At 40.8% G+C, this 23,158-nt stretch overlaps 1 protein-coding gene across 2 annotated transcripts; it reads left to right on the top strand.

Annotated features, from left to right (window-relative positions):
* Positions 1–5,947: 5,947 nt before the first annotated feature.
* CDO1 (cysteine dioxygenase type 1) lies at positions 5,948–18,214 on the top strand. Of its 2 annotated transcripts, none has more exons than XM_082836904.1 (6): positions 5,948–6,189; positions 6,327–6,532; positions 9,816–9,893; positions 11,480–11,634; positions 16,567–16,736; positions 17,605–18,214. In XM_082836904.1, the coding sequence occupies exons 2-6, from the start codon at positions 6,363–6,365 to the stop codon at positions 17,632–17,634; spliced, it is 603 nt and encodes a 200-aa protein (XP_082693030.1). In that variant the 5' UTR covers positions 5,948–6,189; positions 6,327–6,362; the 3' UTR covers positions 17,635–18,214. The 2 variants fall into 2 exon arrangements, with proteins under 2 accessions (XP_082693030.1, XP_082693031.1); XM_082836905.1 differs by having other exon boundaries at positions 6,332–6,532.
* Positions 18,215–23,158: the final 4,944 nt, after the last annotated feature.

The raw sequence follows: 23,158 nt of genomic DNA on the forward strand, positions 1-23,158 counted from the left end.
ATCTTATGTTTGCTGCTAAGGTTTCAAATGATAGACTATTTCCTTAATAGTCAAAACTACTTGAGTTTGAATTTGTGTCATCAACTTAATTATTCTTTTCTGATCTAAATAATTTACTAACTTACTCAATCTGAGGTTAGCTAAATATGTATACTTTGTTTTTTTCACTCACAACGTTTAAGAATATGTAGGGCTTTACACTTTTTAAAACCGTATTTACATTATTCTGTGCTGACTATACAACATTTACTCGTAAGCCTGGATCCCATAAGTTATTTGGTTATTAGAACCTAGAACACAATTCACAAAATATTTTTGCAGATGTCTGGTTTAAATGAGCTTGGGGGGGGACTAAACCCTCAGGTTATAGTTTAAGTTTTCCATATTTATGAGTGAGAAAATCAACATCAGTAATGCCACGCGTTATCTTACTGTGCAAAGATGACCCATTCTACATACAGTGTATATAATGTTAAAATAGTGTGCTTTGCGTCTTTGAAGCTGCCTATGCCGGGGCCTTCACAGTGAGTTCCGCATATTTAGGGTGTAAGGTAAGCTAAGAATGTTTATCTGGAATCAAAATAAGATTGAATACTTCCTGGAATCTATGATTTCTGTAGAAGTTTTAACCCTGAAGGGACCTTTAATATCATCTACTCTGATAAGATTAGAAAACTCAAAGAGAAGTGCAGACCATGCTTTTAAATTATATAGCATTAGTCAACCAGTTTAGTTGTGTGTAACCCAAAGCGGGAAAGTACAGTGTTCAGAGGTATGATAATGAAAATCACCTTTTGTGCAGCTTCTGCTTCATTTTCCAAGGATTGTAATATACTTAGTAAGCTTCCGGACTAAGGGAATTCAGCTACAGACCACATAATGGAAGGAAAGTATTCAGAAAACAGTTCAGCAGGTTTACTTTTACAAATACTATTTTCCTTCAAAATTGTCCAACCCACACTGGATTATTTGCTGTTTCCTGAACGTGCATTGTTTGTTTGTTTTTCTGTTTCCTACACCTCCCCCCCTTCAAATCCTACCTCTCTGCCTAATTCATTTTTTAACTTTCTTAAAGCTTATCTGAATCTCTCAAGGAGGAGATACTCTCTCCCTCATAAGAACACAGCAAACTACCACTATTACAGCAGTTACTGCGCTTACTCCCTTACAAGCATGTCCAACACCCTTTCATCATTGTAATATCCCTGAAAATAGGATGTTTGGGGGTTTTTTATTTGGTACCCACACACATAATAGTACATTTCCTTATGCACGTATAATCAGGAATTCATTATATATTGAGTGGGATGTGGTTTGCAGAATGATTTAAAGCAGCAATAAAGGAAATTTGCATGTTTTTAATTTTTGTATGGCAGAAGATGAAAATGTTTGCAACATATGACAGGGTTTTGATGTCCAATAATTGAAGAGCTCATTTCAGTTGATAAGAAAAAAGAACGTCTGAAAAATGGGCACAATACATTAAAATGTAATTCCAAAAAATAAAAATATAGATGGCTAATAAAGCATGAAAAGTGCTAATCATTAGTTATAAAAAGTACAGGTAGGGCTTCCCTGGTGGCGCAGTGGTTGAGAGTCCGCCTGCCGATGCAGGGGACACGGGTTCGTGACCTGGTCCGGGAAGATCCCACATGCCGCGGAGTGGCTAGGCCGGTGAGCCATGGCCGCTGAGCCTGCGCGTCCGGAGCCTGTGCTCCGCAACGGGAGAGGCCATAACAGTGAGAGGCCCGCATACCGCAAAAAAAAAAAAAAAGTACAGGTAAAAACTACGAAATGCTGAGTATCACCTTTCATAGTATCAATAGTTAAAACAATTATCAGTATTGGCAACATTGTGGGGAAATAAGTCCTGTCATATTCTTGGTGAATGGAATGTGAATTGGTACTACAATTTTAGGGGACATTTTGGCAATCTCTTTCAAAAGCCTTGAAACTATAAATTTCCATTTGTTTATTCACATAGAGTGCCTACTATGTCCTCAGCATTGGAATAAGATATAAGATTCCTGTTCTCCTGGAACTTTCATTCTGATTGGAAGGTAGATTGTCAGGTACGAATTTAAATAATTCTTGAAACTTTAAGTTGATTTTTTGAAATAATAGAAAGTAAAAAGATAAAATTTGATACCAAATATTAGATTTACCTGTCTTTTTTTTTTTGGCCACACTGCACGGCTTGTAGAATCTTAGTTCCCTGACCAGTGATTGAACCCAAGCTCTCGGCAGTGAGAGCGTGGAGTCCTAGCCACTGAACCGCCAGGGAATTTCCTGTATTTTCTTATATGATATGGATGAAGGAAGGATAAAACATGTATGTATATTGAGTGTGATTAGAATCTTGAGTTAGAGGAATCCTTATAAATCATAGTTCCTTCTATGTTCTCATATGGAGCAGATATACCTGAAACTTATTGGTTACTTAGTGATAGCCATAAGGAAAGCCCTATCCATTTTGAGGTGGATTTATTCTTTATAGAACTCTCTTCCCTCTGCCTTCCTCCTAAAACTATTTCTTTCCAGTTCTATTATATATCTAGATCTATGAGGCATATCTTTTCCCCCTTTCCCACCTCAGTTCTCCCAGGTCTTCTACTATCTTAATCATGGCAAATCCATTCCTTCCAATTGCTCAACTAATTATTAATCCCTCTCTAACCCACTTCCAGTCTATCAGCAAATCCTGACATCTTTACCAAAACATGTTCAGAATCCAACCATTTTTCATCTATTCTCCCACTCTAGCCAAGCCACCATTATCTTTCACTTGAACTGTAATAGCCAGCTGATTGGCTTCCCTCTATCTGCTCCCTGGCCAAAATCCCCAAGTGGCTTCCCATATCAGAGTAAAAGTTGAAGACTTTCATTGTCCTATGTGATCTGCAGTCCCCATTTCTACAGCTTACCACCCACCTCCGTGTTCATCTGTGTTATTATCCAAACACTAGACTTGATCCCATCCCAGGGCTTTTGTGCTTACCATTTCCTCCATCTGGAAACTTCCCCCAGACAATTACATTTCTCACTAACATCCTTCAGTCCCTGTTCAACTATGACATGACACCTCCTCACCACCTTCTACCTTCTTTCTCCTGCTTTATTTTTCTCCATCGTGTATTGTATACAGTACTATGTGTCCATTTCTCCATATATACTGTATTTGTTGGGGTAGCTACCCCCAGCCCCATTAGAACATATGCCCTCTGAGGGCAGAGACTTAAGTTTTGTAAGCAGTGCCAGGCATATAGTACATGCTTGTGAAAATGTGTCAGATGGATGGATAGACCAATATTACTGAACCTCTAATAATTCTAACTCCTTTCTCTGGATATCTATCACATGTCAACGTCTGTCTTAAAATGTGCTGATCATTGACATGGGCAATGCAGAGTGCAGTAGAACTACCACCTCTGAATCTAGGTATTCTACTTATGTCAATAGAGCCTGTAATGTCAGTCACTTTGGGGGGAGGGAGGGATAGTAGTTAAGTTACAATGTGCAATTCTGTGGGGAAGAATATGGGTTTTCTTTACAGAGAAACCAGAAAGAAAGAAAAACAAAAAAAACCTTGAGAGAAACAAGTCTAGTCTGCTGGATTTGAATGCACAGCCCCAAGGATCCTTAAAACTAGCAGTTGAATTACTCTAGCCAATTACCAGTATGTTTTTGCTGAAGTCACCATTCATGCATATGCAAGGCACTGTGTACTAGGTGTAGAGAAAGGAATACAAAAATGGAATGTAAAAGGAGCCTGTCCCAAACATCTCACTGTCAAGATAATCCACGTAAGTAACTACAATACCTGCTGCAAAGTGGTAAGTGCCATAAGAAAGATACTGATTATTGCCTTAGTTGTTCAAGAGGAGATATAACTTATTTGAGGAAAGCATTTGAGCTAAGACCTTAAGGTAGGATCTGGACATATTGAAATGTCTTTCTAGTGTCTAGGCAGAAGGAAAAGCTTAAAGCAGAAGAATGGATTTGGTAACCACAAGAAATAGTGACTAATATAACCTGGCTGGAAGACATTTGGTAAAGAAGAAAAGTAAAGATAAAAGATGAAAAAGGAAATGTAGAGCCAAAACATGGAGAATTTTAAATGCCAGGTTGACAAACCTAGTATGTAGGAAATAAGAGTTATTGAAAGTTTCTGACCAGGAAACATAACCAGTCTGAACTTAAGTATAATTAGTGGATGTGAGTAAAGGATCTGTACTGGGAAGGGCCAGCATAGTAATCCACCCAAAATTAGAAAAGAGGCTTGAGTGGAGTGGCAATAAGAATAGAAAGGTGGAAAAACATAAAAGATATTCTGGAGGTTTAAAAAGTTAGCTATTGGTTGAAAGAGCTTGAGAATGAAGCAGGAAAGAGTAGGCAGTGGTGGATAAGGTTCTTGAGCTCGGGTAGCCTCATTGTGGAAATTGAACCTCCAGGAAATGAAAAGCATGTTTGAAAGGAGTTTTAAGTATGGTATATTTCATTTGAGGTGCTAAAAGGTATTAGAGATTACTCTCAGCATGTGAGATTAGAGAGATGTGGGAGACATCCACATAGAAAGGGTCAATGAAATTGTGTTGGGGGTGTTAGAGAGGCAATGAATATGAATGTGTGAATATGGCTATATTAGGAAAGATCCTTGAGGTCTCTGAATGTCAGAAGGAGCCAGAGAAAGTAGAAAATGAATGGTCTGAAAAATTTAGAGAAGTGTAATCCACTATGAAATGCAGAAAAGTTTGTGTTCGATTTTTGTTGTTCATTCCCAATATTTGTGGGTTAAAATAGCTGAAATGAAGTAATTAAGAGACTCAATAGAAAACACTGACGAGAATAAAGAAATTATGAGTAAATGATGAAAAGGGTACGAGTTACTCTGTCCCATAATTCTTTAATTAACCACCTCTACATCACAAAAGGTAGGCCTCTGGAGTGCTTTGTACCTGTAGTAGCCCTTTTGGAACAATGTTAGAATAGTTTTAGTGTAATCAGTTTAATCAGGGACGTTTAAGACTGCAGGTGGCACTAGTAAACTTAAATATATACAGTATATACACATATACATACATATGTATATACATAAAAATACCTTGGAGCAAAGTCTGGCAGAAACAGACCAGTCTTCCAGAAGTCTAGACCTTTAATAACCCTGAATCCATCTATAGTGAGAAAGAAGGAATCTCTACTGGCATTTCTTCTGTCCTTCACTTTTTCCTTATTTTCATTCATACTTGTGTTAATCTCAAAGCTGCTACGTGCTATGCACAACATAGAAATGCATTTTCTTGTGTGTATTACCGGTAGGCTACTTCAGGCACAAGCCTAGAATTGAAGGATTTAAATAATCTGATTAGAACACTTTAAATTACTGTATTAGGAATCAAAAAAAAATCAGCATTTCTTTGACCCATTACTTGACACATCAGGTCTTTGCCCTGGATATATTATCAATATTTAAAGGAAATGTTTGATTTTAAAAATCAAAGAGGGATACCCGGCCTTCTATTGTTTCACCAGTGTTGCTCTAGACCCCAGCCTCCCTTGTCAAGCTGTAGTTTAAGCACAGCACATTTAAATTTTTTTAAAAGAAGACTTTGACTTATTTTCACCTAGCCTTGGAGCATATTATCGATGGTTTCAATCGACAGAACAGAAGCTCTCCACCTTGGGAGTGGACTCCATACTCAGCCTTTGTAAACTGTTCAAAATCAATCCCTCGGCTCCATTTGGAAGGAAGCGTCCGTGTCCTTCCTCAGCGTACTGCGCCCCTTCTCCAGACCCCTTCTGTCGACGTCCTAGCGTCGCAAACCAAGGCAGCACAGAGGAGCCTCAGGGAGCGGGGGAGGGGGGAAGAGGGGTTGGGATGGGCGGCCGAAAGACGGTATGTTACGGTGGGGGAGAGATTGCGCGCAGCCCACCGCGAGCACCGGGACCCGGGAGAGAAGGGTTCCGCTAGGGCCGGGGTGCCGAAGGAGCCGGGGCCGTGTGCGTGGGCTTTTCCCGCACGCTCTCGCCGCCTCCGCCACCCTTCTCAGGTCGCTCCCCGCTTCTCCCCACCCTCCGAGGGACGTTGGTACATTCCCGGTGACTCCGAGAGCTTAAAAAGGGCCCGGGGAGGCTGAACCTAGCAGGTTTGGTCCAGATTTGTGTGCGCGGCCCGTACTCTGATCCGCCACGGTGGGTATCTTGGCGGGGGTTTCTTTACGCTGTGGCACTCGTGCATTTGGGGGCTTCGTGGCTGTGTGTAACTGGCTGGCTAGCAGCTAGGAACTCTCATCCCCGGCTCCTCGGCTCACTCAGCTCCTCCGTCGCAGCCCAGCAGCGAGACGCGCGCCGCCAGTCCGCAAGGGATGGAGCGGACCGAGGTGCTAAAGCCACGCACCCTGGCCGATCTGATCCGCATCCTGCACCAGCTCTTCGCCGGCGAGGAGGTCAATGTGGAGGAGGTGCAGGCCGTCTTGGAAGCCTACGAGAGCAGCCCCGCCGAGTGGGCAGTGTACGCCAAGTTTGACCAGTACAGGTGAGCGTGCTTTCGCCCTGATCGCCGAGACTCTCCGGCGCCGACCCTTGAGTCCGAGCGGGCGCCGGCGCGGGCTTGTGGGGAGCGCGTCTTGACTCCCGGAGAGCGCGGGCCGCCCGGCGCCCGCAGCGCCCACCCTCCCAGTGCTCCCGGCCGTCTCCCGCACCCCAGCGCCGCGCCTCCTCGCCCGCGAACACCGGGGCGGGCGTTCGGCGCTTTGGGCCGAAGGCGTGTCCCACTGGCAGGAGACTGCGTCAGGCTCCCAGAGGGGAGGCCACCGAGCGGTGCAAGTTTTCTGTTCTTTTCTTGTTGATCAATCCCTCGGCTTCCGAACGGCCACTCCTTCTGCCACCCGCACCCCCCCCGCCCCACAAGCGGAGCCGTCGCTAGCCTAGAACACGGAGGAGATGCGGGGAGACCCCGGTGGCTGGATGCCCTCAGCCTCTGGCTGTCTGGACTAACCGGGGTGTTCTCAGGAGAGCACTCCAACAGCGGTCCGGAGAAAAGGGTGACGGTGGAGGACGCAGTTAAACGACACCAATTCTCCATCACTTCTCCCTCGGTCGCTTGCAAGCAGGCGTCTGCCAACAAGCATTTTTGTTAATACAAAATAACGACTTGGGGTTGTCAGCTGCTATTTTTCAGTTTATGATGCCCCCTCTCCCAAACCAGTTGGACTCCCCGGGCTGGGGGTTTATTTAAACCCACTGTCAGGTTCTCGAAATAAACGAGTGCTTTTCTTTCAGCCCCCAAGCAATATGCTTTTCCTTATCCTTAGATCTGAGGGTCTGGAATGTAAATTGGAGACCCCTGCTCCTCAGAGGTGCTTGAGTGAGATGCCTTGGCTTGGAGATTAAATAGAAAATGAAACAGCCTACCAATCCCCTGGGGAGAGAAGTAAAATTTAATCACCCTGAAGAATGAGGGTTTCTTTTCCAAAGGGTAACCAGCGCTTCAGTCTTAATCGTTGGTTGTGATGAGGTCAGGGAAAGGAGCATAGTTGAAAGAGAAGAATAAGAAAAGATGAAGCTTTCCTTTGAAGCCTGAAGCCGTTTCAGTTAGTCACTTTACGTCAGCATATAGTGTGTTTGGTAAAGTTTTGTCGCCAAGGGCTGTTTCAGTTGTACTTTAGGAACTGAAATAGAAAAGTGAAGTCTACTTAGGATCCTATTTTCCACTTGCAAGTGGTTCTAGGAAATTCCTTTGGTTCCTATCCTTCTGTGGCTGCCCATAAAGATACCAGAGTAATTTTGCCATTAGCTTCAAGTAATTGAGGGCTTGTTATGGGCTCTAGTACTCTTACAATCACTTGACACATGTATTAACTGCTAACCTCACAACAGCTCTGAGATAGGTACCATTCTTATCCCTGTTTTACAGGTGAGAAATAGTAGGCAATGAAAAGGTTGGATTACCTGCACAAGGTCATACTAATGTTCCTTAGCGGTTCCAGGATTCAGATTAGCATTATTCTAGAGCCCACACTCTAAACCACTGCTAAACCCCCTGTAGACACAAGGTGGCCATAATAGTTTTCTTCTGCCTAGATTTATTACTGACCAAGTGAAATTAATTAAGCAGGGTATGCTGTATGGGCTTTTAATCTATAGAACAAGGGCATTTCCAGGGGCCTTGAATTTATCTTGATTGACAAGCTCGAAACCACTTGAAACCTTGGGATTGACCTATTCCACAGGTTTCTGAAGCACAGCTCAGTAAAATAATGGGTGCACTCCAGGCGGGCAGTTGGAGTAGGGAGGGAGGGAGATGGGAGAGCAGAAATCAATGTGGTAGTATTTTGCACATGTAATAAGTGTCCTAGTACTGTGAAGGAATCTGATCTCTGACCTTGGGAAGGCCAGTGCAGAAGAATCAAGACAAAATATGTTCCACTGGGGGCCAAGCAGTAAATTGTCTGGAAGAAGCCCCAGAGAAGCAAGACCCTAGGGCTGGAGGAGGGAAAAGTAGGATCCCTGGTACAGGAACCATTTACTGTGAATTAAAGGCTGTGTGCACAGCTGCCTGCTAGGTCCTTGAAAGGGCTCCAAAGTAAGGATAACTGATATCTAAAAAGCACTGACTAATCAACTCTCTCAGTGACCCTACTCTGCCAGCACCTGGCCTCCAGCATAGGGGAGCAAGGGGCATGTGGGACATAAGTGAACAGATGACCATGTGAACAAACAAAAGGGATAAAGATTCCTTTCCTTAAAAATTAGTCTATCGTACAGATCAAACGTCTGGATACCAAGGGGGAAAGGGCCGGGAGGCGGGGGGGATGAACTGGGAGATTGGGATTGACATATATACACTACCATGTATAAAATAGATTACTAATGAGAACCTACTGTATAACACAGGGAACTCTACTCAATGCTCTGTGGTGACCTAAATGGGAAGGAAATCCAAAAAGAGGGGATATATGTATACGTATAGCTGATCCACTTTGCTGTACAGTAGAAACTCACACAGCATTGTAAAGCAACTATGCTCCAATAAAAAGTTTAAAAAAAATTAGTCTAAATATATAATTATCGAACTTTGTTAATTAGATGGTGTCAAGAGTACCTGTGGGACCAATAGAAACTTTAAAGTTGATTTTTTGGAGGGGGTGGGGGATGGTGTGGATGTGGTTGTTTTGGTTTGGGATTTCTGGGGGCTAATTACTAATTTCTCCTCATTGTAAAAGGTTTAGAGTGTTATTTTACTTCCCAAGTGTAGTCGCTTTTGTTCTGGTACTTAGGTCAACGCCCGCTCTATTTGTGGAGGACGTTTCATCATGATGCTTTTGAACGTGGATGTCGCTTGTGTCTGGACTCTAGTAAAACTAAGGAGAATTCTAGAACAGCTATTTAATGGAACCTTGTTTCTCAAATTCTGGTTTAGCTACAGGGAGGGGGAAAAAAAGACAATAGCCAACATTCTTGCCTAGAGCAGTAGTGCCCTTTGAAAATGCTTTCTGTGAGAAATTTTTATTCTTTTTATCAGTTTGAGGCTGTCACATGGAGACTCAAGGAATTTAATTTTTTTCTCTTACCTTTTTCGTGCCATTAATTAGAACTGAGCAGCTATAAACACAGTGATTGAAAATACAAAAATGTCTAAATGAACTGTGAAAAAATATTTGCTTTCATTTGTGCTCGATTTCTAATTAGACAACCACATTTAAAGTTGCTTCTAGGTAAAAATATTAGCATTTGTAAATGAATGATACTATATGACACACTTATTTTTCCCTTTGTCTCATCGACCAAATTCAAACTTCTGAAAACATTCTTTTCAGATATACCCGAAATCTTGTGGATCAAGGAAATGGAAAATTTAATCTCATGATTCTATGTTGGGGCGAAGGACATGGCAGGTAATACAACTATTCATTCAGATATTTATTCAGTATTTATTCCAGCATGTGAAAAGTACAGTGCCAGGCTGGCCACGTGCCTTGTGAGCACTAACAAATCGCATGTTGTAATTATTTGTTCACGATGTCCCCTAATCCCAGCAAAAATTCTCATGGGAATTAGCGTGAGGGGTTTAGCATATACCATGTATTATGACAGACCTTCCCCCAAAATGAGTAGTAAATCAAAGGAGGTGGAGGTAAGTAACCAGCTTAATTATTCTCTCTGTGTTCTGTGGAGTTAAACTTTCTATGAAGTTGTGCTAAAACTTGACCTTTGTGGTGCTTTGAAGTGTGTAAACAATTGTCGGACCAAAGACCAAAGCATCCAGATTTGGAGCTAGAAAAGCAAATCACAAATTCAGAAAATTTCTTTCTACTTCAAGCTAATTGTTTATTTTCTGTATACAGAAGATAAGACAACTTAGACTAATACCAATTCTTGAAACTTGGTCCCTTAATTTTTCCTTAGTTTATATATTTGCAAGTCTTACTACCAGTCAAGTATTGTTACCTCTTTAAGCAGATCCTTCTCAGTCTCTTGAGAATGGTAAAAAAAAAAAAAAAAAAAAAGCCAATAATCCAGACCCATTTTTGGTGGGAAAAAGTAAACATGAATTTACAAGATTTTGGAAAGTTAGGTCTATAGAGTGCATTTACTTACTCATATAGAATGAGGTGGTTTTCATTCTCTGAATATTTCTTGAAAGCAGATTATATGTCAGAGTAGAACAAGGCTCTATGAATTAGAAAACAAGTTCTCATGATACATATATGGGGTAACAGAATTCAACATATGAAATACATGCTATAGCATATACAGGTTCATATTTTTTAATCAACCCTATAGCTATACTACGTAATAAACTTAAATACTATTTAAGATTATAGGAATAAATTCTTTCCCCAGATCCAATTTGCTTTTTTTCTCCCATCAATATTGGGAGGTAATCACAGATAGGATACTCTAAATGTATAAAATATTAACATTTCATATGCTTTATAGTATAATTTTCGGCTGCTAACACACATGTGCATACCTTTTGTCCCCCAGAGGAAGGAGAAAAAAGAAAAAACCTGGGGAAAAAACACTTGTTATGTGATCTTCTCAATGTGATGCAGTTACAGATAAAGGATTTTTATCCACTCTAAAATTTCTGTAATGTAGTTTTTAAGTCAAGTTCTAGCCCAGCTTAATTGAGTTATTAAAAGCTATATTTTGGAGAAGATAAATGATTACTGGTTTTGTGTTTCTGTTATCAAAGGAGTATTACAACAAGGTTTAAAAAGATGAATTGTTCTTCTGTAAGGGTATGGGTCAAAACTGTACCCCTTATATGCATTGATATGGAAGACATAGTATTTTATTACTTTGCCCTGAACAATGTTGAATTATAAATTGACGACATTTAAAACTCCAGCTGAAACGGATATTGGCCTGGGAGACGTCCTATTGACAGTTGGCAGCTGTAAGCTCTGGACAGATTGTTACAAGTGTGGGTTCTGGACCATCTACTGAGTTTAGTTGTCATTTTGTGTATATATAGCAGTATCCACGATCACACTGACTCCCACTGCTTTCTGAAGATGCTGCAGGGAAATCTAAAGGAGACATTATTTGCCTGGCCTGACAAAAAATCCAATGAGATGATCAAGAAGTCTGAAAGAATCTTGAGGGAAAACCAGTGTGCCTACATCAACGGTAACATCCAATTTTTCTAACAAGAGGGAAAAACCTTGAACTCCCACTTGAAATATTGCTTGCTTATATGTGTGCAATAGAACCTGGATCGTGGAGTCATGATTTCATCTGCTTAGGAAGTGATCTAAAAGCAGTGGGTTTTGTCTTTTTAAAGCTTTGCGTGTGGATTGGAATCACTTATTAAAAACATATGCATGCAAGTTAGTGTCCACTGAAGAGTCATTTACCTACCAAGTCTTAGGACAGTTAGAATCGAACATGAATTTACATAAGTAGAGTCTTTTAATAAAGGCGTGAGGCCAAGTTGGAAGTGTTAGTTTTTCATTAGAAAATGTAAAGAAATGTTCCGGAACTGATTAAGAATGCTAGCTAGTCCCTGTTTTACTAAAGTGCTTACAGCTTACTTTAAAAAGAGTATTCTCAAGAGAAGCTTTTTGAAGCACATTATTTAGCAATGATTGCTAGATCTCTTACAAAGAATTCATTCTTTCTTCTAAATGTGGTGTGGGAGAGCCAAATGCTCTTCAGTAGAGGCAGTGATTAACATCTGTGTTCCTAAAGGACTTAGTAACTTTCCAAAAAGCTCCTTAAAGCTTCCATGAGATAACTTTTTTTATAATTAATTTATTTATTTTTGGCTGCGTTGGGTCTTTGTTGCTATGTGCGAGCTTTCTCTAGTTGCGGCGAGTGGGCTTCTCATTGTGGTGGCTTCTCTTGTTGTGGAGCACGGGCTCTAGGCACATGGGCTCAGTAGTTGGTGGTGCACGGGCTTAGTTGCTCTGAGGTATGTGGGATCTTCCCCTACCAGGGATCGAATCCGTGTCCCCTGCATTGGTAGGCGGATTCTTAACCACTGTACCACCAGGAAAGTCCTGAGATAACTTTTTATATTATTCCCATTTACAGATGAAATTGCCAGCACATAGGAAGATTAAATAACCTGTCCAAGGTCACTCAGGATTTGAACCCAAAGAATTTGATGCCAAAGCCCATAGTCTTAGTTGGGATGCTATCCCACTTATATAAAATAAAATATTACAGAGGTTTTTCTGGCAAAGCAGGTTCTTTCTTCTCAGATCTTAACGTTCAGTATTGGCCTTGATACTTGGCCTAAATTTGTTCAGTTAGTTTAAGAACGCAAGTCAGTTACAGAAGTCAGATTGTATAGGAAGTTTTTCCCCCATTCACATAACAAAGGAGTTAGTTTCTCAGGTGGTAGGAGACTCTTATTTGAGGGTCGCTGTATATAGTAGGCACACCAGATTTCTAAGAACAAGATTGCTGGTACTGCTCAAAAGCCAAAAGCCTTTCAGAGTAATAACTTTCAGCTAGAGTCATAGAGTCATTATAAAGCTACATTAGATCTTGGAGAACACCTAAGATTTTTTTTTTAAGGGTCTTCAATGCAAAAGTCTATAGGAGCCAAGCAGGTAAAGTGAGTGAGTGATGCAGGCCGGAACTAGGCTGTGGGAACTGGTGTGCAAGCTGCCCTGTCTAAAGGGACAACGTGGTCACCCAGCTCCAGTGAGATCGTCCTGACTTCTTTTTCCATAGAGGTGGGAAATTCTGATTGTTACGGGAAATTTTGCCGATCAGTAAAATACTCGATAGGACAGGCGAAATATTTCTGTAGATGCATTACTCAAAAGCCACCAACTTGTAACCTTTGATTTTTTACAGATGCAGGAGGGGGCTAGATGTGGATAGTGATTGGGGGGGAAAGGTGTTTCAAGTACAAGAGAGAACATGGGTGAAGGCACAACCCATGTTCAAAGAACGTTGTTCATTCAAACGTTGCAAGGAATGAAGACTATGCAGGAATGGTCTAGCCGGAGGGTAAGATGAATGGGCTTGGATAGGAGTAGTAGGAGAGGAGAGTAAAGTAAGATCAGGACCTTAGCCTCCAAGACTAGCTTAAAGTAAAAACTTTCTACGGTCATAGGGTGGAAGAAAGGGAGAGTGGGGCAAGGAGATCAAGTTACTTATTGTAATAGGCAGAAGGTGAACATTGCCTCAACCAAGCTGGCATCCCTAAGTATCACCAAGAAAAGTACGATATTATTGAGACAGAGAGTAGTACATCATTGGCATAAAGGAAAAGGAGGCAAAGACATAATAATAATAATGCTGGGATTACTAACATTTATGGATCAGACGTGAGCTTTGGGGACTTCTAAAGGATGGGTGACTTGTTTTTGTGGGATCTTTGCTTGCATTCGGTGGTCTATTGGAGGTGCAATTGGAGGGAAAAAAGTTATTTGTATAAAGGGCAGTCAGTTCTTCAGAATGTTTAACTTTTGTTCAAAAGCAAGCCAGTGTATTATAAAAGCAGTAGGCTATAGAATCAAAGAGTTTGCAGATCTGAGAATTAGGCCCCATTTTTTGTTTTTGTTTTTGTTTTTTTTGCGGTACACGGGTCTCTCACTGTTGTGGCCTCTCCTGTTGCGCAGCACAGTCTCCGGACGCGCAGGCTCAGCGGCCATGGCTCACGGGCCCAGCTGCTCCGCAGCATGTGGGATCTTCCCGGACCGGGGCACGAACCCGTGTCCCCTGCATCGGCAGGCGGACTCTTAACCACTGCGCCACCAGGGAAGCTCAGGCCCCATTTTTTTAAATGACGAAGACAGAAGATCCAAGAGGTTCTGAGTTGGTCCATGGTAGTCAGTCTAGCTGGGAGTAGAACCAAAGTCGTCTGCTTCTGGGCTTTGCTCTTCTTTGTCATGCAAGCTCATGGAGCTAGATCGTAAAGCATAAGGCCAAATTAGGTGCCTGTACTAACTACACTAATACACTGAATTCCTTCCTTGATTAATCTTCCAACTCTCTCCTTACTATATAAATTTCTTATCAACATAGTTATAAAAATCAAGTATTTTGTTTATTTTAATCTTCTTGAAGGCGTCTCCCCCAGGCCTTTTGACTTCCTTCAGTGTGGATTGGTTGGCTAGGGCTCATCCTGTGGTCCCCTCACATCATCCAGGCTTTCCCTTTACTCTCTCCTGGTGCTTATCCCCTTGTTTCCTGGTCTCGTCTGCTTTGTCTTGGGTTCGTGGCCTTGTTTTGGTGGAACATATCCTCCAACGGCCCTATGAGAAAGGGTTCATGGAAAGTAAATTTCTGAGACCTCTTATATCTAAAAATCTCTATATACAACCCTTGCAACTTGATAGATAATTTAGCTGGATATGAAATCATGACCTGGCAGTCATTTTCTCTCAGAAGTATGAAGGTAATCTTTTGTCTTTCAGTTTCCATTCTTCTTGTTCAAAGCCTGGTACCATTCTGATTTTTGAATCTTACTATGTATGAATCCTATTTTTTCTCTCTAGAAACTTTTGGGGACTTCTCTTTGGGTGTCTTTTCTCTGTCCCCAGTATCACAGTGATGCAGTTTGTTTCATGACACTCATTGTGGTGGAAGCTCAGTAGGTTCTTACAATCTAGAAATTCATGTCCTTCAATTCAAGAAAATATTCTCAAGTTGTTTCTTTGATTTTGTTGTTGTTGTTCTGTTTCTGAAACTACTGTTGATCAGATATTAAACCTCCTGAACTAGTCCTTTAGTTTTATGGGGTTTTGGGTTTTTTTTAATCTTTCCTATGTTCTATCTTTGGCCCTTTGTTCTTTGAGTCTTTGTCAGCTTTTTCTTCCAACCCTTCTATTCAGATTTTTATTTCTGCTATCATCTTTATATTTCTAAAACCTCTTTTTATTCTCTAGTCCTTTTTATATAGTATTTTCCTCATCTCTTTTTTTTTTTCTTTTTCTTTTTTTGGCCATGCTGTGTGGCTTGCAGGGATCTTAGTTCCCTGACCAGGGATTGAACCCATGCCATAGCAGTGAAAGCTCCAAATCCTAACCACTGGCCTGCTAGGGAATTCCCTTCCTCTTAGCTCTGTGAAGATATTAATGATAAGTTTTTGGTTTTGTTTTTTTAAGGCTTTTCTTGAGTAGTGTCTATTTCATGTTGCCTTTTTTTCAGGTTGCTCTGGCCTCTTTTATACTAGAGGCTCTGCTCACATGTGTGATGGCCTTGACTATGTGCTAATATTTAAAAACCAGAGACAAAAAAGTTAATTGGTAGCTTTCAAACATGGATGGTGTTTGTCAACTGGACTTCGCTCTAGGATCGTCTGGTAAATCTTTTCCTTGAGGAACAATCAGTGGTGATATCCTCAGGACTTTTTTCTTGAGCTGATCAGATTCTCAGAGAAGCTGCTTCCCATCTCCTGCCTGGAGAAGAAATTCCTGTCTGGCAGCATTCTGGCAGCCATGTGATGAAGAAAGTGGAGATCTTACCACTCAGTGTGTAAATTTTCACTTAAGTCACCTGTTTTTCACCAGGTATCCACCAGTCCTGAGTTTATCTGTTGTACTCTTTCTAGAGAATAGATCTCTGATTTCTACCAGGGATGGAGGGAAGGTGAGGTGGTGAAAAAGCTTTGTGACGAACCTTAAATAGGCTTCAACCAGTTCTTGTATTTATAGCCCATGTTCACCTTCATTTCAGGAAGTACATGTGCTGCCAGTTCCTGAGCTGTTTGTTAGTTTCAGGATATAAATCAGGTTATTTCTTGGCCATCTCCAAGGGTAGCTGAGGATTTAGCTTTCTCTCCTCTGCAAAGCCATCCATCTACTTCTAAGCTTTCAAATTCTTAAAGATTTTTTTTTAAACTTTAATAAAGTTTTTTCTTTTCCCTTTATCTTTGTATGTTGATGTCTTTTTTATTCTTTTACTGCAGTTGTAGGGACGTTTTTAGGAGAAAGCAGAATGCGTGTCATTTACTATTTTTAACTGGAAGTTCAATTCTAACTAACTTTTGATAATTCATATGTATCAGTTGATTTAGGATCTTGGGCAATTGACCAGATTTTTACCTACAGCTAGCATCTAAGCTCCTTCATCTACCCATCCCTCTTCAATATTGTTTAGATTCCATTGGCTTACATCGAGTAGAGAATATTAGCCATACAGAACCTGCCGTGAGCCTTCACTTGTACAGTCCGCCTTTTGATACGTGCCATGCCTTTGATCAAAGAACAGGACATAAAAACAAAGTCACCATGACATTTCATAGCAAATTTGGAATCAGGACTCCATTTGTAAGTATAATTTCTCTCTCCTGTGTTTAAATGCTTTGTGGGTTGGCAGCATTACACTGATGCATTGCTTTTTTGTTCTAGGTATTATTTAAATATCTTAAGTTTTAAGTATTTTTAAGTATTCTTGAGATAAGTCTTAACTTAGAGAAAAAGCCCATTATATTCTATTATTTTCTTTAACTTTGGAGACTGTATTTTCAATTTATAAAATAATACTTAAATTAGATGCAAAGAATTGCTTATTCAAAATTTCAAACTGTATGCTTATTCCTAAAGAAAATATTTTCTCTTCATTTATTAGGGAAATAAGAGTGAGAACTATATTGATAAAACTGCTACTACTATGACTTAATGTTCATAGTTCCAGTTTGCTGAGATAACACAAATAACTTACATAGTTAACCTTTGCAAAGTTGAGACCCTATTCTGATAATAATAAATAAAGAAACTTGCCTGTTTTGATTGCCAAGTTGCTTTGTCTTTGAGTAGTGATGGCAACCAACAATAATATGGTGTGGCGATCTTCTATCACTGAAATAAATTGGCCATTTGGGGGAATGGTCTTTAGTTAGTCATGGGAATGCCCAGAAATACACAATGCATGAAAACAAAGACTGAACATCCTTATCAGTCTTATGAAAGTACAGCCTTTGAAAGAAGCTAGGGCAGAATTTTCTCAAGTGATTGCTCTGCTTATTTCCTGCATTACGAGCCCCAAGAGATACTCTTATCACAGGAAGGAAACAACAGGGCTCCATTGCCATGCAGTGGATTTTCCTATACTGCCAGAAAAGCAGGACTACTTAGAACAAGCAGAAATGTCTCATGTAAAGATTCTTACACAGCTTTCTTTTTTTCTTTCTTACAGACAACTTCAGGATCACTGGAGAACAACTAAGGAGCCCCAGACCCTCTGAGGTTTTACTTTAAGGTCCGGTGAAAGTTTTGCCTTGGACAGGAAGCCCTCCTTCCATTTGCTGTCCAGTAATATACTTTACAAGGCCAATACTTAGATCTACTATAAGGCAGATGCTAATTATAAGGCATTAAGTAAGCAAATAGTGCCCTGAGCTACTGTAGAAGAAAAAATCCCACTAAAGATAAAAAGGCTTGTGATTTTAAAGGCCAAATCAAGTGCTCCACTCATTTTACCCTCTAAACCCATTGGAACTATACTGGGAATGTCGATGAAGGTTTTTATAGTTTTTGGAAACACTGGTCTCTGAACTATAATTAGCAATAAATAAAAACAAGACATCAAACCACCCACCTTGTTACTTGGAGGACTAAATGTAGATGTCTTCATTATACTTTGTAGGTTCTTAATATTTGAAGAGAAGTTTTTGAATCTGTGCATTTTATTTTTTCAATCTTATTTTACAAATTCCTGTTCTATAAATAATAGGGTATTGTAGATAGAGAAACTTAAGGCACTTTGCCATTTGGTAATGAAATGAAGGGCAGAAGATTTAGAAAAATACAGGTACCCAAACCCACAACAAACCAAAATTCTAAACTCATGTCTAATGTGTCCAGTGGTCAAAGACTTTGTACTGCTGCCAGAATTGCCAAATAATTTTAATAAAAGTGGATTTGAACATAATTTGAAGTTGTCTTTCTCTTTCACATAAGAATTTCGTATAATTCATGGCTTCTTAGGTTCATGCAGACTACCAAAAGCACTGCAAAAGATGCTTTTATGATGTAAGAATATAAGAAGGCCAAAAACTGCATTTGAAAGGAGCTTACCGGGCTTCCCTGGTGGTGCAGTGGTTGAGAGTCCGCCTGCCAATGCAGGGGACACGGGTTCGTGCCCCAGTCCGGGAAGATCCCACATGCCGCGGAGCGGCTGGGCCTGTGAGCCATGGCTGCTGAGCCTGCGCTTCCAGAGCCTGTGCTCCACAACGGGAGAGGCCACAACAGTGAGAGGCCCGCGTACCGCAAAAAAAAAAAAAAAAAAAGAGCTTACCTTTTGGGGCTTTTATATGTGTTCACCAACTGGCCAGAGATACCAACCCGAGGGTCTCTGGCCCTAGGGCAGCTCATAGACAATCCATTTAGCCTGAAAATTGTGTGTGAGGTCTGTATGTGTTTAAATATGAATTGGATTCCAACAGTTAAAAACCAGAGATTTCACAGAAGAAGGAATGGACTTTGAAGTATCTGGCAAGACTGAACCTGCATTGCGTTTTCACTGCTATCACTTAATGGGGCTGGGATCTGCCCCTTGGACGGGGCCGCCTCCCTGATCTGCTGCAATCCCCAGCTTGCCTGTTTCCCTTATTCATGTTACCTACAAAGCCCACACGTGCATTTGAGTTTGCTGCCCCCACTTTAGGCAATTTTCTTAGGAATATCTGTTGTAATCTTGGAATTTATTATCTCTGGGAACTTAATTAGAAAGTAAAGTCCTTTGAAGATGGTTCTGGTTAGGCCATTGATTGTGGTGTTTATACCATGTCATAGAATTATTTACATCATTATACCTGTGCTTCCTCTCACCTTTGAGAAGGATGTGAACATTTACTGAGTACTTACAATATACTAGGCATTGTTACAAGTTGCTTAGATGTACTAACAAACTGAATTCCAGAAAACTTCCTTGTGAATTAGGTACTGTACTGGTTTTCTACTGCTGCTGTAACACTACCACAAACTTACTTTCCTACAGCTCTTGGTCAGAAGTCAGAAGCTTCATGGTGCCATGTGCAAGGCTCATGTCAGAGGCTTATCTTTTGGTGTGGGTTCATTAACCATATACTTGGACAAACTGGTTGATGAATGAAGGCCTGTTACCTGTGTTTCATGGGAAGGGACAGCATTACATTTAGTAATGTGCTTAGTCTTTTTTTTTTTTTTTTCTGACTGCAACCACTTAGAAATCTCAAATGCTAAAGAACTCTCCAGAAAGGCCCACACACGACAAATTTGCATACAATTTCAGAAAAGATTCCTGGATCCCATGAAGGCCTTTAGGCCCCAATTAAAGAGCTCTGCCATGTGTGAGGCTTTCCCAAGGCTCGTGGCAAATGGTGGCTATTTCACTTCATTTTCTGAGCAAGGAAGGTGTTAGCAAGCTGGGCTACTAGCTAACCTTTTAAAAGTTACAGTGAGGTTTCTAGGAATCACCAGACGCTGGTGCAACCTTGTCTGAGACATATCTACACATTTCACAAGGTCAGTTCTCTCTAAAGACATTGCAGACTTTCACAACTTTACCTAGTTGATAGATGTTTTCTTGAAAAGTGTATGTGGGATACTGAAATGAGCCAGACACGGAAGGACAAATAATATATGATTCCACTTATACAAGATATGTAGAAAAGGCCAATTCGTAGAGAAAAAAAGGTAGCCTAGAGGTTACTAGAGGCTAAGGGGTAGGGGGAAATGGGAGTTACGGTTTAACAGGTCCAGAGTTTCTGTTGGGGTTGAAGAAAATGATTTGGGTATAGATAGTGATGGTGGGTACACAGCATCGTGAATGTGTCTGATATGACTGAATTGGGCATTTATGAATAATTAAAATAGTAAACGTGTATTTTCCCAAAATAAGTTATTTCTTTAAAGAAAGTGTATGTGCGAGAAAAGTGTGTGTGTGTGTGTGTGTGTGTGTGTGCTGGAATAGCTAAGACTTCCTATCATAGAGAATACAAACGATATGAAAGGCATTGTGGTGAAAAGTATCTTTTTCATCCAATCCCCAGGCTCTCAGTTTTCCTCTCTCCATGTAACCTAACCTATATTACCACTCTCTTGTGTTTCCTCATTTACTTTTCCCCATTGTTTACACAGGATAGCATTCTAAAGTCCATATGTTGCACTTATAAGATCTTTCCATATCCGAATACAAACAGTTAACTCATTCTTTTGTACTGATGGCTGGCTGCGTGGTATTACACTGTATGAATGTATCATAGTTTAGTCCACCAGTCCTCTATTGATGGACTTTGACGTGATTTCCAACCTTCAACAGTTACAAACAATTCTGCAATGAATAACCATGTATGTGACGTCATTTCACAAATATCAGTTGACATGTCTTTATTACAAAACGACCAAGATAACTCAGCCCCCAAAAATGAGGTAATAGTGGAAGGTCATGGCAAGCTGCCCTGGCTGGAGAGGACCACTTGAGTGCAGAAGCTGTCACCTGATGTCATCACTTCAATTCAGCCACTTCCACCTATTCATTGGTCAAATGTGTTCTCTTGAAGCCTCCAACTGTCAGAAGCTTGACACTCACAGAGATTACTTATCACAAATAGGAAAGCCCTGTGTTCGTGAGACAACTAATGATCAATTTAGGATTCTGCCCATGCTCCATACGAAAGCTGATGCGTTCCTGACATTTGGTTTTTGTTTGCTTTTGTCACTGACCTTTTTGAATGATTAAGGATGTGATGGCTTTATGTGCTATTTGAAAACATGCCTCAGGTTGCTTAATGAGGGGCATTTTGTTTATTTCTTAAGTAATTCACAAAGAGATGTAAAGAATCTCAGAGACTGAGATCTGCTGAATGTGATTATGAGCACTGACTTAAGCCTAAGTCAGTAGTCTGAGGGATATCCTTATACCAGGAGACGGTCATCTGCTTGACATATTTAAATCTGTATATCATATGATGCAGTGGCATGTATATTTACCTAAAAGTGCAACCAGAAAAATTCCTTGCACATGAAGGGGAGAAATATAGAGCTAGAAAGTAATCTAATGCAACTGAACATTGATTAGCCTTCCATGCCAAGAGCCCTCCTGGACATGTCATAAGAAAAAAAGTGTCATTACAGCAATAGATCACTATGATGCACCTTTCAGCGCATGAAAGTATGATTATAATGAGTCTGTGCAGGATTCATCTAACTGATAAATATAATGCTAGCATGGAATCACGAAGATGAAACGTACTTGAGTGAGCATGTTGTCAAACAAATCTTTTGATACGTGAGGAAAATGAGGCAGGTGAGGTTAGGGTTAACCGCTGTCCCAGAGCAGCATCGTGCCGGGCTGGGTTCACACAGCCCCGTGGGAGCTGTTGTTGAGGAATCTCACAAGCTGATTGGTAGATTAAAATTGGCCATAATGGGAATAGTTACATTGTGGCAATCTGTCAATACTACAAATCAAAGTATGTAATTCTCTACCTCAAGAGAGTCTGCTAAATATTTGACGGCATATACCACTATATCTAAGGCTATTCAGCCGATTCAAAATAAAGACAAGGTTTGCCTGGACTGTTTAAATATACATTTTTATCCTTTCACTGTTATTGGATTTTTGCATATATAGAAAAATGTTATTGTCACTTCAGAGAAATCCTTTAAAGTGAGACAGGGATATTATTTCTCCCCTCCTCAGAGATGGGGACATGTAGGCAGATGTAGATAAAATAGTTTACCCAAGGACACACTGCTAGGCAACGGGAAAACCAAAATAGATGTTGGTTCTGCCCGGGACACGTTGGACCTTTGGCAGAAGAGAAAAACAATTAAGCAGGGACAGAAAGTTAACAACGCAATGGTGATTCTGTGGCTTTCCTGTCTGAAATCTGTCAACTGGTTCCTGACTTCATAGTTAAAAAATAAATACTCAGGAGGTACTCAGGCTGAACGGGACAGTAAAGAGTTGTATTTTCCCCAGGTGGATCCAGTTAATTATTCTGTCAGCAAAGGTTGGGAGCGAGCTGTGCTTTATTCCTACTTATTTGAAAGAGCACAGGTTATAATCTTTGGGACTATGTTCATAGTTATACCCCATGGCACCAGACCAGTATTCGAGGTTGTTTTGACTAGGACTCACTCAATTGCAAGTGACAACATGTGACCCAACTGACTTGAACAAAATGAGCTCATGTAACTGTCAAGTCCAGGGAGTCCTCAGGCAAGGGAGTCAAAAGCTTCAAACAGCTTTTCAGGACTCTTACCTTGCTCTCCGCACTCCTGACTCTGAAGTCTACCCTCGTGGTGTAAGGTGATTCCCAGTATCTCCAGGCTTACAATGTGCATTTCAATTTTGGCAGAATAAGGGTACAATCTTTCCATAGACGTTTATGGATTTAGCTATGTGGGCTCTGATTTGCCTCACATGCCCGTCCCTGACCAAGTCGCTATGGACAGCAGGATGTGAGCTCAGCCCTGGCCTGAGTCATCTGTTTGTCTCTGGAGTCAGGGATGGAACCGGTTCCACCAAATGAAATGGATTAGTGTGGGGGGCAAGGTCACCAAGGGAAATCAGAATTCTGTTATGAGAAGAAAGGGGAAAGGGGAGACTAGAGGCTAGGCAGATAAAATCAACAGGTGGTTACTACTTGGGAGGTCAACAGATAGTTGTTGAGTTAATGAATGAAGGAATGAATGAAAGATCATAGCAACCATCACATTTTCACCTATGATAACACTAATTTAAACGATTCAACTCTAGCTGT

This window comes from Leucopleurus acutus, assembly GCF_964270905.1.
Source record: "Leucopleurus acutus genome assembly, chromosome: 3".
NCBI classification, from domain to species: Eukaryota; Metazoa; Chordata; class Mammalia; order Artiodactyla; family Delphinidae; genus Leucopleurus; species Leucopleurus acutus.

What these genes read in the sequence shown, in the direction of transcription:
- CDO1 (XM_082836904.1), top strand. Translation starts at nt 6,363, where the DNA reads ATGGAGCGGACCGAGGTGCTAAAGCCACGCACCCTGGCCGATCTGATC. An exon ending in GCCAAGTTTGACCAGTACAG is followed by an intron (nt 6,533 to 9,815) that starts GTGAGCGTGCTT and finishes CATTCTTTTCAG; the next exon opens with ATATACCCGAAATCTTGTGG. An exon ending in TGGGGCGAAGGACATGGCAG is followed by an intron (nt 9,894 to 11,479) that starts GTAATACAACTA and finishes GTGTATATATAG; the next exon opens with CAGTATCCACGATCACACTG.